General features: G+C 40.0%; 3 protein-coding genes across 3 annotated transcripts; all 3 read right to left on the bottom strand.

Annotated features, from left to right (window-relative positions):
* Positions 1–140: 140 nt before the first annotated feature.
* Positions 141–2605, bottom strand: eif2b2 (eukaryotic translation initiation factor 2B, subunit 2 beta). The gene is made up of 8 exons (XM_026318750.1): positions 2339–2605; positions 2137–2257; positions 1272–1423; positions 1029–1192; positions 818–913; positions 587–724; positions 432–498; positions 141–334 (listed from the first exon to the last, which is right to left on the bottom strand). The coding sequence occupies exons 1-8, from the start codon at positions 2508–2510 to the stop codon at positions 177–179; spliced, it is 1068 nt and encodes a 355-aa protein (XP_026174535.1). The 5' UTR covers positions 2511–2605; the 3' UTR covers positions 141–176.
* A 1182-nt stretch (positions 2606–3787) lies between these two features.
* On the bottom strand, positions 3788–8796 carry tmed10 (transmembrane p24 trafficking protein 10). Its single transcript, XM_026319194.2, has 5 exons — positions 8558–8796; positions 7254–7374; positions 6772–6845; positions 4984–5110; positions 3788–4739 (listed from the first exon to the last, which is right to left on the bottom strand). Exons 1-5 carry the CDS (start codon positions 8732–8734, stop codon positions 4618–4620), a joined length of 621 nt encoding a protein of 206 aa, XP_026174979.1. The 5' UTR covers positions 8735–8796; the 3' UTR covers positions 3788–4617.
* A 4342-nt stretch (positions 8797–13138) lies between these two features.
* On the bottom strand, positions 13139–15598 carry LOC113137505 (proto-oncogene c-Fos-like). Its single transcript, XM_026319221.1, has 4 exons — positions 15329–15598; positions 14680–14901; positions 14457–14564; positions 13139–14340 (listed from the first exon to the last, which is right to left on the bottom strand). Exons 1-4 carry the CDS (start codon positions 15461–15463, stop codon positions 13666–13668), a joined length of 1140 nt encoding a protein of 379 aa, XP_026175006.1. The 5' UTR covers positions 15464–15598; the 3' UTR covers positions 13139–13665.
* Positions 15599–16655: the final 1057 nt, after the last annotated feature.

Raw genomic sequence — 16655 nt, 5'->3', positions numbered from 1 at the left:
ATTAAATACACATAGCCTATATCTCAATAAGGGTGACACAAAATCATATAGTGCAGAATGTAAATTCAAGTTTGGTCCGAGCTTGAAAAGTTTCCATACACCACATACAGCATGTTTCATCAACTCAGACGCAAACAATATCACAATGATCAGTTGATTTAGTTTATTACTTATAATTAGAGCTCATGGTCTTCTGGGTGGTAAAGTTCGCTCATCAGTCGGTAGATGTACGACGGTGCGTGTCCTCCAATGTTAGAAATAAACAGTGTGATCAGTTCAGGTGGGACATAGTCAAACACTGGACAGTGTACATTCACCTTTGAGAGAATTTCACCTGAAATACAAAAGTAAACCATGAATAAACTGAACCTTGGGGGTATTAGGGTTTTAACGCTGATGCTGACAAGCTTTTTGTCAGGAATATAAGTTACCTTCAGTGAAAGGAAGCACCTCATGTGGGGAGACAAACTTATGGAAGGTGTCCTCTTCATTTGGGAACTGAGAACACAGGACAGTTTCATCATCCTCTGTTGTCAGCAGACACGAGAAATAAAAAGCAGTCTCACAGACTGTGGTGTCTTCTTACCTGAGGCGAGAGCTTGAACATGGGAGCACATACAATCAGAGGTGTCGAGTGGTGCTTGGCTGCCAGGGCTAGAGTGTGTGTCCCAATGACAGCCCTCAGTCCTCCATTAGCTAGAACTGTCTGAGTACCAATGATCACCTGAAAGAAAAAAAAAAAAAAAAGAATCGCTACCCAGGTTAACCCTCATGCTCTGACGTGACCGTTTCAAAGTTTCTCTGAGGTGTTAAATACCTTATTAACCCGAGACATCACTGCAAATATGGCAGCGTCTGCAATCACAGTCGTTTCAATTTCAGCTTTTGAAAGACTGGTCGCCATTTCATGTCCCTGGTGAATAATGTACAAATAAGAATTATAACTTTTTTTTTTTTTAATCTCACTTATACCAAATGATCTTGAACATCATTTGAAACTTCTTGTGTCTTCGATGCGTTTGAGATACCTGGCAGAAGGGCGCGCACTCTGCCACGATCACGTGGAACTTGCGTTTGCGTGCGGCGTCTTTCAGGAAGGCTTCGACGGTGCGAGAGCGCCCAATAGTCATGATGACCTCATTAGAGTGGATGTGCTCTAGGGCCTGCATGGCAATGTTGTCAGTTGTACCCTCTGAAAAATAAAATTGTCAGGTAAGCTAACACAAAACCTTTCCGACCTAAAAAGTAGAATAAACAGGAAACAAATGTACCCAGCTCGGTCAACAACTCATTGATGGCCTCGATGACGTTGGCTTTGAGGGCGGTGAAATGCTGTCTGAAGTTCTCCTCGCTGAGTCCTCCTGAAGTCAGCAGCTTGTGGAGAGACTCCTGCTGGTCTGCCTCTTCACTGCTACCTCGAGATCTGCATTAAACCACAGAGCAAACACGATCAGGAGACAGGTAAGCCCTGTTTGCAGAAACTCTAAATTTGTTCTTATTGACGCTGTATAATTTAGAAAGTGCATTATATTTTATTTTGTTATTTAAATAACTCCATCATTAAATACTTAGTCCCTATTCAATTCTTAACTTACGAAATGTGAAATGTAACTTACTGCCCACTGTTCTGATTATTATTATTTTAATTATATATAATTCAGGAGACAAGCTGACTACAGCTCATAAACAAACACTACACAGTACAATAATAATGTTTCCAATAAGAAATAAATTAATAATGAATAAATATTGGATTCACTTTAGGGAAAAACAAGCTACAGTTCCAAAGTACATTTATTTTCATTTTTAAAACATTATTTAAAGAAAAAATATAAATTGACTTTTGTATGTAAATGATCAGGCTACAACATTTAATGTAGTTGTTTAGATTCATCTATGGAATATTAATGGGGAGCAAACAAATGCTCAAAAGATAAACCCCAAAAAGCATATAAAGAAAAATAAGAGCACAACTATGTGGCCAAAAATAAATGGACACAGTTTTGTTTACTTCTTGATGATGGTGACAGCCCACAGGACTTCTCTGTGTACGCACATCCCACATATAATATTAATGTAATGTGCTATAACCAATGACTTTGCCCTGCAATCAGCAACTGTTATGCTGTTAGTCACCTGGCATATTCCTCTCTGATGATCTTCAGGACCCGTCTGATCATGTTACCAACAGTGGTCTCTGAGGGCTGGGCTGCAGTCATCCTCCTCCCTTCTTTACGAATGATTTCCATCAGATCACCTAAAACAGACACAATTCATTTGGTGGAAACAAGACACAGTGCGAGGCTGTAACCTTTATAACCAGATCAGCGTGAATCACCTGCGCTGCTCCACCGAGCCTGGGCTGTGATTCGCCGCAGCAGAGCTGTCGTTTCCCGGGCTGTCTCCGCCGAGCCCCGCAGCGGTCCCGTCCCGCTCCCTCCACGCTTCAGGTCGGACAGAAACGCTTCAATTCTCTCAGTCAGATCTGTTTCTTTGTCTGGACCCGGCATCGTTGTTATATGAAGGACGCCCAACCAGAGTGAAAACTAGGAAGCTCAGTGTTTCTACCACCAGTGTTTTTTGTTTTTTTTGGCCCGGAAACAGTTTGAAGTACATCCGGGTGAGTGCGTCACGACATGATGCATCAATTGCGTCATTGTGGTGTGTTGGCATAAATAAAGTAGAAAATAAAATGGAAAATAAAATATCACTAACAAGGTGAAGGAAGGTTCCTATAAGACACGAACAGTTTGTATTAAAGGTTTTATGGTCCATGTTAGTTTTATTTTGAAAAAGGGAGAAGTTTAACAACATATTTTTTATTCAAATATTTTGCTCTTAATATATTGTATTCACAAGGAAAAATGGTTGAATTCCAAGCCGAACTTCGTTATTATAATGAAATATACCATATCTTATGATTACACTGCACAAGACAATCAAATCATGTAGTTTTGACTATCTTATATTGTAAATCCCTGGCAACAGTTCACTCTATTGTACTGTCTGTATTATGAATATAGTAAGAGACAGTCTCATAGCTTCCAAATCACATTAATATCCTTACCTGTGATATTTCCCCTAGAATGTAAACATGTAGTCATGTGATCACCCCCCCCAGAAAAAGAAATCATACTTAATGCCATTAAAGTACATTTGTAGTTTGAAAATGTCATTTTCACTGGGTACAACTGTGACCAGCGCAATCTATGTTTTGATTCATGTAAACATTTTTCAAATGTGGAAATATTCTGAATTTCCACATCACCAGCTGCAGTAATGTAATAATGTAATAGTTCCATTTTCTCCAAAGTTAGGCATTCACCATATAGATGTAACAGCCCATGTTTCCTCACAAATAAGGAAAAACAGACTACACCATAATTAATGTAAATCCATCCAATATTTTATTGAATAAAAGCCCAACACAAATTTACAAAATTTGTCAACATAAAAATTGCTGATTGCGCACAATGCGCATTTGTCCATTGTTAAAAATGCACCCAGGATCAATGACTCCCTGTCTAAATCAATCAGATTATTTGCAACTCACCATATTCTCATGTGACCCAAGCCTCAGTTATGTCTACAGAAAACACTGGATGGACCTGTAAGTACTGTAATTGGGAAGTGATAGTTTGGAAATTAAACCAAAAATTACCAGTGTGTATAGCAAAGAGGCATACAATTAAAATTATTTTAGAAACAGTTTGGATAATCTACATTTTCCATCAAAACCTCTATCACTGCGACAACAAACTTGTACCAGTGTAAACTATGAAATTAGGTGGTAAATTTCCATATGCACGAGATGCTGCAAATTCCTTCCCAATAACAATATTTTTGGTTTTGGGCTTCTGTTGACAATATTCAGATGCTCCAAAAACAAAATGTGGAAGAGCTAACAGAGATGACCTAATATATAATTAGAGAGAATATTACTCTGACAACTCACCAACCCATCCCCGCAAAAAATAAATCTGTAGAAGCAACTAAGTAACATTTACAATATGAAAAACTAAAGACACTGTCAATTTTAGCTACCAAACATGTATGCAAATTTAGTGACATAACACAGAAGTTCAGTGGTTGTCAACGTAACAACCTAGTTTTCCAAATAGCCTTCACTTGATAAAAGGACACAAAGGATCTAGTTTGCTTGGCATGGTAAAGAATGTGTACATCAACAGAAGAACAAAAGACGTTTGCTCGTGGCACATCCATTCAAAACTGAGCTCAAAACAATTATCACTGTTCAACTGAATGAAGCTCTTATTCAGTGAGCTGCAACATTCAAAACAGTGCAGACAGAAATGTGAGGAATCATGGAGATGGACATATCTCACTAATGCTGGAACCTCCACCTCCAATGTCTTGGTGCATTTCTCCCTACAGTGTTTTTCATGTTTTAAATCACTAAATAAGTAGGTGAATCTTTTTTGTTTTTTTCAGAAGACAACCAGGTACTCTTTTTATCACTGCCGTGAAAACTACAATTTGAGCCCCTCAACCCCACTTGCTGTTGTTTGCTGAAGATAGTCCAAGGAGGGTGGATGTTGGGATGTGTTGGCTGACCGGCAGGCACCTTCCCCTGAGGTAAGGCGCTATGGGCGCCATCTACTCAATCAGCTTCTTTGCCTTGAAGAAGCGCCGCAAGTAGAAGACCTGCCATGTAGCCAGCCCAATCAGACAGCACATGGAGAATATGCTGAAGTACAGCACACGTGTATTGGTGGACTCTGAAAAGTGGTGAAAAAAAAAAGAAGTCATGTTATTGATCAATGACCAATAATTTACAGTGTATGCATATAGCAAAGTAATAAAAAACAAAAACAAAATGTTACTCTTCTAAGGCATCCTAAGAAATCCATAAATTCATACACTGAGTGGCAAATTTAGCCATTCTGGCCCAATTAATTGTCCATTCCCTGTGTTTACTTCTATTTTTATGCAGCATAGGAGCTAATCTAGTTGCAGGCTTACCATTGGTGTCCCGCATCTCCTCCTCTCTCTTCTTCATGTAGGCAAAGTCATTGACGATGGACTCGGACAGGTCCTCCAGTCGCCTCAGCTCGACCTCAAGAGGCTTCAGCTTCTCCACCTTGGCAATCTGGTGGGATGAAACAGAGTCTACTAAAACCACTGAAAAGTGATGCCTGAAAAGTCAACATCAGGGTATGCTCTAGTACTACTACTATATGAGCAGTGTCATTATATACTTTGTCCATTGGGTGTCACTCTTAGGCTGCGTACACACCACCTGTGTTTAAACAAACTGTTGATTTTAGGTTGGCGAGACCAAGGCCATTTCAAATCTTATGTGAATCAAACAGCTGCTTATCTTTTAACACACTTTGGAATGGTTGGTTTGTGGTGACAATACAAATTGGACCAGCCCACAGACTTGGGTAATGTAAATGTGTGAAGCGTACAAACTTCAGAGCTAAAGTATAGATATTTATGAGATCTGGTTCTTTTCTTCTGATTATGCTCATTTTTTTCTAACACTGGTGTTGACATTTTCTCCTCTTCAATTTATGTGGCATTCTTATTCCATTATCTTATTTATAATGGACATCTAATAGTCTCAATTAGTAATGCTCATGGAAACAGTTTGTGTGTGTGCTCTTTTAGCATAAACTGCTATCACACACAAAAGTGAATTTGCTTTGTGCCATGCTGAGTCAGCAAATCTGAAATGGACAAAAACTAGACAACAATAGAATCACTGTCTCTCTCTTTGGTCTGGCCCAAACCAATAAACTATAGCCATAAATTTGTGCAGCAGCACCAGGGAGGGATATTTTGCCCATTAGGAACTTGCCTTGTAAAATCAGAATATTTACAGGATACAATTGGCATCAAAAACAATGAGAATAAAAAAAAAAAAAACCTGGATACTACAGCTTGAATCAGCCAAGTACACATTCTCAGACATTGTGCAACAGAGCGTCTCTTCCCAACATATAATCACACCATCCACTGAACAGTGTGCAAATTTGTTCAATAAACACACCCATCTATGTAGGACAGGGGAAAACCCACGTTCCTCAAGAGCTGTTGCCCTGCTTGTTTTCCAACTATCCCTGCCCCACCCACTGCTGATTACCTGGATCTGATGTTTTCAGTCAATGAGACGCTGGAAGATACCATCTCAGAAAAGGATGGAGTTTGTGAGGCAATTGGTATCTTCCAACATCTGACAGACTGAACACACCGGATCCAGCTAATCAGCAGTGGGTAGGGCAGGGATAGTTGGAAAAGCAAGCAGGGCAGCGTCTTCCACAGAAAATAAGTAGTGCACCTATTGCATAGATGAAAACATGCTGTTTCAGCACATGCCAGTTGAGGCAGGTGAAGCTCTCCATGAACATCCCGCTACAAATGCACTCAGCACAAGGACGTCATATTCACGTGCGGAAAGGGGAAGTAATTCTCAGCCCACAGGCCTTAACTTATTGACCTGTTGAAGTCATGGATTGCTTTGCAATTTACGCAATGGCTACAGGGCAAAGACTTTTCAATCTCTAATCTACATTCATTTTGTTTTTAAGATCTTTTGATAAAAGTTTAATCCTTATTAAGGACATCTGGATGCCCTCTAACAATTCCAGACTCATGCATACTGGCAACTGATAGTAAATATATGTATTCAAACTCCTGTTGCAAGCCCAGCCTCTGACATCTATGGATACAGTCTCTAAGCTAGAGACCGACTTAGTATTTCACCATCTGCTTCATCCTACAGAAAGTCAAGACACCGACATTTACCTCCTCATAGTTTTTGGCCTCCACACCATGCTTCATGTCCAGATTGACCAACTGGTCAGGTACTCTTCCAGTTCCTGATTAAGAAGAGAAGGCATTTTTAGCTCCATAGTCAACTAACATAAATAGAAAAATATATATTCTAGTCATTATGCTACATAAAACTAGGCTATCTACAGAAAAGCAAATCCTTCATTTATATGCTAAACAAAACATTTCACTATTATTCACCATTTATTATTTTTCTTTGTCCATTTAACATCAAAACTTAATGAGAATGAAATGTATTTTTAAATTTCCTTAAAAAATGACAGTGCAAATGTCAAAAAAAAACTGCCACTAACATTTGTTCTTTGTTCAAACTAATCCTGTGTGTGTATGTGACTGTAACAGGTATAGCATATGTCTCTTGCTAAAAGAAAAATAATGAGTGGCTTTTGTATTAGACTAGGCAGCTAACTGGTTCTGGAAGTACACACACTTACCCAAGGGTGACTTGCTTTCAAAGCACACCTCAAACATGTCATAGTCCTCTGTGGTGAATGCAAACTTTCCTTTTGATGCATCTTCCTTGGAGTATAGAGTGTGGCTAGAGGAATCTGTGATCTAAAAGATTAAGGAATATAATAATACATATATTAATGACTAACACTTTTGTAATTGAATCCTTTTAAATAGTTTATCAAGAAACTACCAGTCTCTGATCCCAGCATTTTAAATTGGGAGGACCTGCTGCCTTTCTCCTTCTTAACCCTTACTAAGCTTTTTTTTCAACCCCCAGGGTGCCTTTGGTTTTATGAGTATAGCTTATTAATCACTGGAGCCAATATATCACACAATATGTCAAAATGCATGTAATTGAGCCCCCTACAGCTACTTAAAAGTGCTTGAATAAAACTCAACCATGGCTTACAAAAATGTAGAAACATAATAATCTTAATAATGCAAGGGTTAAGCCATACTAGGTTGAAAGGTTGAACTTAGTTGTTTAAACAAGTAATTTAAAAATTGCATTAACAGCAACAGCCTGTGTTGGGTAGTTTCTAAAATGTTATGGATTAAACTATTAAAACATAAAACTATTTGTTACTTACAGTCCCATTAAAGTCTGATAATTAGCCCATTTTAAATACTAGTAAACTATTAGCGTTGGTTTTGACAGATGTTCGAACAGGGAAATGCTTTTAATGGGAATATAGCGTCTAAATACGAGTGTGCGGATAGGCTAGCATGTATAATATATGGTGGAAATGTTATACATAAATATCTGTATAATGCTAACATGAACTAAATAGAAGCTGCCGGTGACATGTAGCGTTAAGAGGCTAATGTGCTAACGTGGCTAGCTGGAGTGTGCCAACGTTAAGACTGACGTGTAACAGCAGCAGAGCTGAGCCGACACTCGGGGAATTGTTTCACACAGTTACTGCCAAATAAACAACACAATGGGCGACGCAAAGGACTTGATTTGTGTCAGAGCAACCTTTATTTGCGTTTATGTCAAGACGTAATTTACGTTAAAGCAGCTACTCTGAACGGTAATGTTCGTTAGCTCCTCATTAGCCGACTAGCGTTACCCAACCAGGAAGGCCTGGGTTAGCTAACCTCATCAATATAACGATTTTTACCAATTTCAGCCGCAGCCCACTGACATCTAAGGCTATATTTGATATTAGCTGGGAATTCACGTCTAACCAGTAGCTTCTTAGTGGCAGTTAACGGACTATGACTCAGTCTCGGCCTTAGATTAACTTAGCTATAGCTTAGCTAGCCGCAGGTGAGTGCTCACCTTCAGATTAGTTTTGGTGTTCGCCTGTTCGCTTATTTCATACTCTCCCGTGACGAGCACGTCTTTGTGGATCTCCTCCCGTAAACACTTTCTTGAGTTGACCGGTAAAAAGAAAGAAATGGAAGATACCGATTCAATAAAAACCGGTAACAGCAGTAGCACAGCAATTCGAGCCATGGCTACCAAACGATCCGACCAGCCCGTGCCAGCCCACCAGTTTAACACCGAGTTCCAGCTCACACAACCCGGCCAACTCTACAATCCAGCGCCGCCGCTGGCCTGGAGGGAGAATTACGTCCCCACTAGCGACGCTATAGTGGATATAATGCGGTCAAACTGTGTGCGCAGGTCTGAGTTGGAGGCCCCTGGATGATATTCCAGCCTTAATGAAACTGGCACCATTTGAAAAATAGAGATTATATACATGTAGTCATTTGAGCCTGGAATTATAGGACATGAAAGCTATTCTTTATTATAAAACAATCCTTTACACCACATCTTATTGTGTTAATCAGCACATAAAGCTTGCTCTGGTGTCTTATATATAAGGGTGAGATCAGAAAACAATACATCTTCGTCAGTAAAATGGAGGGTAAAGAAAGGAAAGTGCAGCACGTCCAGGGTTAATGCTCAAAATTTGTATATCATGAGAATCTCACCATAATGTAAGACCAGAGATGGCTAGCCTGGACCACTAGAGAAATCCCAGTGAGACTCTTGTATGTGATTGGGCTGTCAGAACATCTATTCCTGAGGTCACAAGTGAGGGTGGGCTTTGGATCTTGCAAAGCGCCAGCAGCTGCAGGCTCATGTGTCAATACATCCCTTCATCGTCTTTACAGCTTTAATCAGAAAATGCATAGTAATATATACAGGATGTTATTGGTTAATCTAAATTATATAACAGACATATTATGCTCACTGTTGGATGTGGTATTTTGAAAATCCCAAAAGCTATAATCGTTCTGTCAACAGCTCAGGGATTACCCAATTAGATATTATAGAGCTGTCCAGTTTCCTGGGAAACATCCTTGTTACCAATCCCACGAGACGAGACAAGACGAGGACACGCGGCTGAGTGGGGAGTCTGGCACTTAGCGAACAGTAATTATTGGATAGAGAAATCCCTTCAGTATTGTAGCTCAGTGCGTCAAATAACCTCTAAGAATAGCACGTCACACACTCCTCCAAACTAGAGATTTTAGGCTTGAAATGAAATTGACTTTCTATTCACATAACAAGGATTTATCTACCCTTTTCCATGTTTTAACTGAAAGGTGAATGTCACACCTGTTCATTAAACCTTTGTTTGTAAGTATATTTCGTTCACTCTGGATTTATTGTCTCAACAGATGAGCTGCAGTCTCTGTATACCATTTTAAGAGGCACTTCAATAATCTTATTATTGACTGACTAACCTTTTTATCACACCTGGGCGCCAGTTCAGCATAGATGCCATTACGAAAGTCCTACTTCTCAAAGAACATTTCCTTAAATGAGCATGCATGCTGACGCAAGTGTCTACACACCCTTCATCTAATAGCTGTCATTCTTTGAGTTGTTCTTATCACAGATAAAAATACTAAATGCAGATCTAATGCAGATAAGAGCACAGACACCAGACCTAGTTCAAACCAAAGTCTGATTTCTCATACCCTACCACATATGAAAACGCAGTCTCTGTCATAGAAATTTGGTTTCATACAATATCTGTATGTGTCACTCTGCTGACATTCTTGATAGTGACAAAGATATGTCAGGAGCAGATGTAAAACTGCGTCCTATGGGTGCTTTGTCTTTTATTTGCATAAGGCTAACTTGGTATAAATGCACAACTGAACAACTATCGCTTTGTCAGTTGAACAGATGTTGAGCCAGAGGGGGAAGACAGTGAAGCATTAATGGTTTCTTAAACCTTACATATCCTCTCTCAACAAGGATCAGGGGATAGGTCTCTGTTAATATGGAGCAGAGCCAAATAGAGCATTGAGCTCAGATATCGTGGCATGAAGGCAAACCAGGCTGTTTCATCACCAGTGTAATCAGAATTACACCCAGGCAGGGAACTCTGTCTGTCTCCCTTCCTGTTATCCTCATACACTGATCATGTTCTCCTTTCCTCATCTTCCTCCCCTTGCTTTGCTCTTAACTTTTCTTCTCGCTTTCTATCAGGCATATGCTGCACGGTTCCTCCCATGGGTTGCAGCACCGACGCAGGTTGGCGTCATAGTGGTCTAATTTTACTGCTGTTGATGCTGATGTTAAAAGAAGCAATAGGCACCTGCTATTTCTGCTGCTACCCCATCTCCCTGGGGCTGACAGGGAGGTATTAATAGAAAGAATTATTAGGCGCTGCATGGTCGGTGCATAGAGGTTTTATTGAGGAAAAAGAGGCTCTGCTTAAGTGATAAGGAAAACAGATAGGTACTCAGAATTCAGCTGTTATGCAACAGCACAGCGCTCTCAACTCTTCAAGGGGCTTTGGAAAAACAAAGATCCAATCCAGGCTTTTCAAAAATGTACTGCCAGTAGACCCATGATGTATACATAGCATTGTACTTCTGCAATTTAAATTTTTTAAACTGTATCAAATATTTTAATCTTTAGGTGTCTTTCAGGTTATACTTTAGGGGAGGAGGCCTGTATCGTGATAGAAAGCAGAACAACAATGGCTGATATCTTGGCCATGTTGCAAAAAAGGGTGTGTCCACATTGGAAAAGCTCAAACGTCAGTGAAAATCAGGCCTTGTGCGATGGTAGTCTACCAACCACAATGTCCCTCGTGCAGATACACCACGCATTTCCTGTGTTAAGTCATTAAGCAATATACCTTCTGATGATAATGCGTGGTGAAATATTGACAATTTTGAAAGCATTACAATCATGAGGGAGAGGCTGGGAACATATGATGACAAATGAGGTGTGGCTTGTAATTTTTGCTAAAGCTACCAAATGTTTAAACGATTTTACTACTACGATAATCAAACTAATGAGTCACTTCAAGTGATATTAGGAAATCAGTTTGACTAAACTCAACAAAAAAGTAGGTCAAAATGATCACTCCCCTAGTTTTCATTTGAAATTAAATTACCATTATGTTAATGAAGGATGTACCTTTCCTGTGTGTACAAATTAGTATTCTGAATCATAAATTTCTGTCACGGAAAGGTGAATGAGACAGACTGTATACACAGCTTTAAAAATATTTTTCATGTACATGGACCACAAAGATTTGAGTTGCATCCAAATAATATTAAAATATTTAATGAAAAATATAATTAAAATTTAAGACATTGACAGTTGAAAAGCAATATTTTTGTTCAAAACAAAAACTTGGAAATTCCCCTATTCATATTCTGTATGCTTTGCTTTGTCAGTCATTAAATACACACCTAGAAACTGTATCACCTTTGCACATTTTGCATTAGTTGTATGTTTCTGGGGAAAAATCAGGTAAGACTCCTTCGGGTGCAGGTATCATTCTGATCTGGCTGAGCATGAACAGAAACCTATGTGCCAGACAGATGATAATTTCAGTGCTATTTATACATCATTAACAAAAAACAGAAAAATAGTGTTATCATCATCTACCATCCCATATTCAAATGTGAGCTGTTCATTTAACAGGCCATTTTGATTTGAAACTGGCATATGAGATGTAGTCTCAGCTGAGTTGTGCTCCCAGAAGGTCGTCTAAACTGTGCGGTGGGAAAAAAAAAGTTGGAGTAGGCTGAATAAAATGCCAGTTTGCTGATAACCACTTTACACTTCATGCCCAGCTGTCTGCGTGCCCTAAGTCATTTGCATGAAGAACACAGCTGATGTGTTTAAAACCCTAACTGCTGTCTGTGCCTTTGTAAAATATTTTTCAGTACTCTCTCTTGCGCTACTTTGTAACTCACATCTGTGTCTGACCGTGGGAGGTGACAATTTGATGAACCTTCAGACAGAACAGAATAAATTAAACCTACGTAGATCGTGATTAAAAACTGCTGCTTTCGTATCCTCTTGCGATTTCTCTTGTGTAACCGTGTTATTGTCTTGCAACGAGGACCTGGGTTATGAGAACGACGTCGCCTCGGTTACAGAAACAATGCACCACGTTTTTCCTCTATTGGCATGCCTATGACATGCCAACAGTTGTATATTTTTCTGTGGAGAAAACCCAAATACTTCGACGATAAGGTTTAAGCGGAAAAAGATGACCGACCGAGCAACCTTTCTACTTTTCTGCGGGCAGACAGCAGCAGCTAGTCCTCGTAGCACTCTATATTTGGGCACGGAAGTAAGACGTCATCGCGCTAGGCTTGCAATTTAAAAAAATGGAAAGAACGCACTGACGTATGAGCCTTGACGTACGCTTAACCTTGGCAACAGACGGAACAATAAATAGAGCCAGTGGAGGTGCAGGAAAAATACCGCTATCCCTTACAGAGACTAATTTTAGACATTATTATAATTGTTTGTTGAATATCACTGGGTCTGTTTTATACGACTCACAATTATACATCTAAAGTGAAAAATGTGTTTTTATGCATTGGCACATGATGAGAGTCACAGAGTTAACCACACACAGGAAACTGAATTTAAATATCACTATAGTTTATTTACATCTCATACAAACAACATTCATCTTTACTTTCTCTGTAAAAAAATAAAGTGAAAATTTAATAAATTAAAAGCACTAATGTTTTCACAGAAAACTTCATACTAAGATAGACCACTCAGACCATGGTTAAGACAAAGCACATCAGTTTTAAAGTTTCACAAACAGTTCACAATTATTCTCACATTCCATCAACCAGAAAAGAAACTGGATCAATAATAACTAGCTATTGCTCTGGGCAAACATCAATACTACAACAGGTTTTTAATTATATAGCACCATAAAATTATATATGAACTCATAAAACAACTAGGTGGTATTACTTGAAACATGCTTTTTAACTTGCTACATTGGTGTAATAGGCAAGTATAGATAAAGGCAAATAAAATAATAACTAGTTTGCTTTGTGGTACAAGTCTATTCCGTAGCCCTGTGATCTGCACATCTATCTCATACTTGAAGAAAATGTGCTTGATAGGAAGTATTGTTTTTGGAAGAGTCTTTAAAGGGCCAGCAGAGTTGGTGAACTGAGGGAATCAGAGGACTGCTCATTGCTGCTGCTTCCTCTCCTGTGGGCGATGCCACAAGTGGGGAAGGTCTCTGCTTCTGGGAAGGTAAACATAAATGAAGATGTGTAGGATGTGCCGGCAGGGGTGCAGGTCACCACAGGTGTGCACAGGGGCTCAAAGTCATTGTTGTTGGCTGAGGTGTGAAGAGGCTCCCAGTCCTGAGTTGTGTAGATGGAGCTGGACAGGTCGACCTCTGGCACTGACCGGGCTGTCTCCATCTCTGTCTTTGTCAGCAGATCCAGTGACTCCTCCAGGACAGAGGCTTCCAGGTCTGTCATCTTGACCGTGCTGCTGGAAACGGTGGCAGTGGAAAGGATGGAACTGCTGCTGGAGAAGATCGAGTTGGAGGTTGAGGTGAAGGTTGGCTGGCTAGAAGTGATAGTGGATGCCTCTGGAATGGTGGTCCGCGTCTGGGAGGGCACCTCAGTGGAGAGGCAGGAGTGTGCAGGGGAGATGGACGTCATGGGGAATTCTGTCTCCAAATCTGAGGGGATTTTACAGATGGGTTGGTGGGCAGCCAGAATAAACTCAAGCCTTTCCTTCTCCTTCAGAAGATTGGCAATGTCATTCTGCAGGCTGGACTTCTCATCCTCCAGCTGATCAGTTTCCTGCAAGGAAGAGAAAAAGAGGAAGTGGCAATTAACTTGGCTGTTGAACAACAGAGCTTTCAGCTGTGGTGAAGAATACATATTAATGAATAAGGGTAAATCTGTGGGATACTTACAGCTTGCAGTGTGTCTGTGAGCTCTCGCCTCCTGTTGCGGCATTTTGCTGCTGCTTGCTTATTTCTCTCTCTGCGAATTCTTCTTTTCTCTTCCTCCTCAGGTGTTATCTGTGCATAACAGAAGAAAAAGTTAAGACTCAAGCTACATGATTCCACATATACACTGTAACAATGAAATTACTACTTGTGTAAAACCTGAAGTATATGGTCAGATAATAATTACCTGCTCGACTTTGCCCCTTTTAGTAGAGTTGTGAGCCTTGGATGCTGCAGACCTCATGGCTGGTCTGGAGTAGGTGGGGCTGGGGCTGTAAGGGTGAGGTCTGTGAGAAGGGGCCACTGAGGAGATCAAAGGCTGGACCATCCACTGCAGATCTGGGCTTGTTGAAATGGCCGTGACAGTGGGGATGAAGGAGGCACTTGATGCTGTCAGGTCAGTGAAATCCTGGAGAGAATGAAGCAAAAGGATCATCAGTACATGTGGTATATCCCTTCAGCAGGGGGTACAGAATTGCAGGGTGTCTATGAATGAAGTAGTTCATCTATAAAAAGCTGGCTGGTTTAAAAATATCCATATGATGTCAACTATGACGTTACAATCTCTTTTTGGAGTTTCCAGGTGGATGAATGAAGATTGCCCTGGACTGTGTGCAGCGCACTTAACAGACTATTTCAAGCACAACTCGGCAGAGGCTATTACTGTCAGAAAGCCTACATTTATTATGTACAAATGTTATATTTAGGCTGTAGGAGCATAATTCAGTGTATGTTAAATTTACTTTTTTCTTTACAAGCTTTTCCTCCCATGTCGAAAAATATACATAGAGTCATTTATTGTAATAAAAGTTTAATAAGAATGTAAGTGTACGTACCTGAGACTGGGGAGATCCCATGCTGGAGTAAGAGCCCGCTGGTGACGGGTAGTATCCCAGATTGTCCCCGGACGGGGAAGCAGTGCTGCAGCGGGAGGAAGAATCACAATCCGCGTTGAAACCGGTGAACATCATCGCTCTCAAAAAGCACAAGTAAGGAGATCCAAACAAACTGTACTGAGGGGGAATGTAAACGTGAGGCGTAATCCCTTTTGTGAGAAACTCTAATATGCTGATCCCGATCTGTTTCCTCTAGTCGTAGCTCCGGTACTGAAAGTTTGACTGCTAACTCCAGGAGCCCAGGAGCTTTTATACTCTGAGGCGAGCCGGCGGAATGACGTCGGTAAAGGGGAGTGGTTCTCACTCCACTCCGAGGGGAGAAAAACACCAAAACAATGACTTAACAACACGGCAATAATGTCAACTATTGCTTATATAATTTAAATACATAAAAAAGTCGAATGTGCAGTGCTCATCTGTGCTGTTTAAATGCGAAAAGTAGCATTTACAAACATTTTTAGGCTCAACTTTAAGAAATGGAATATTCCAGAAACGGGATCCCCAATACGTAATTTTCCTAATATGGTGCATCCTGTGAAAAAGGCGGGCCTTGCTGGGAAATACACCATCCGAGATTGGCCGACAGCAACATGACGTTATGTAAGACAACAAACACCGAGGCTGTTGTGAAAACTAAAGAACTGAGATAATAGTCAGCAAAAGTACATCCTACACCATCAACGCGCATCAAAGATAAATTTGAACATGAAGATTAGTGTGTTCTGAAATAAGCGTAGGCAAACAAACGCAGTAATACACTGACTGCTACTATATTTCCAACACTCTATTTAAAAATTATTATTTAAGCTATATCATGAATATGACAATATAGGACTGCAGCAGCATCATGTTTGTTCCCTCTAGGATTATAATGCATTTTATAGATCCCTGACTAAGCTATCAATGAGGGATAAACACACTAAAATAAAAAATACATAAACACTTTAACAAGACATCCATTATCTATACCTGCTTCTTTCTATTTTAGGGTCACAGGGATCTGGCTGGAGCCTTTATGCAGCAATACTCTGCAGCAATGCTCTTATGGGTGAGAAGAATGATAATTATAATTAGAGAAAAAAGTAGGAGTTAGATAACCAAATTAGTGTAAAGTGAAGGGTAAATGTAATATAATTGCCACTTTGTTTGCTGGCTACCTGCCAGAACAGGATTTTATTGAGCAGGCTTTTTAACTGAAATACTTTCAGTCTCTAGCCTTTCTGAGATGCAAATAAACTTGTTTGTTTGAAGGACGCAAAGCAATGTG

This window comes from Mastacembelus armatus, chromosome 24 (assembly GCF_900324485.2).
Source record: "Mastacembelus armatus chromosome 24, fMasArm1.2, whole genome shotgun sequence".
Classification (NCBI taxonomy): Eukaryota; Metazoa; Chordata; class Actinopteri; order Synbranchiformes; family Mastacembelidae; genus Mastacembelus; species Mastacembelus armatus.
Note: the sequence above shows the minus strand (reverse complement) of the source record. Positions and strands in the feature narration are given on the sequence as shown.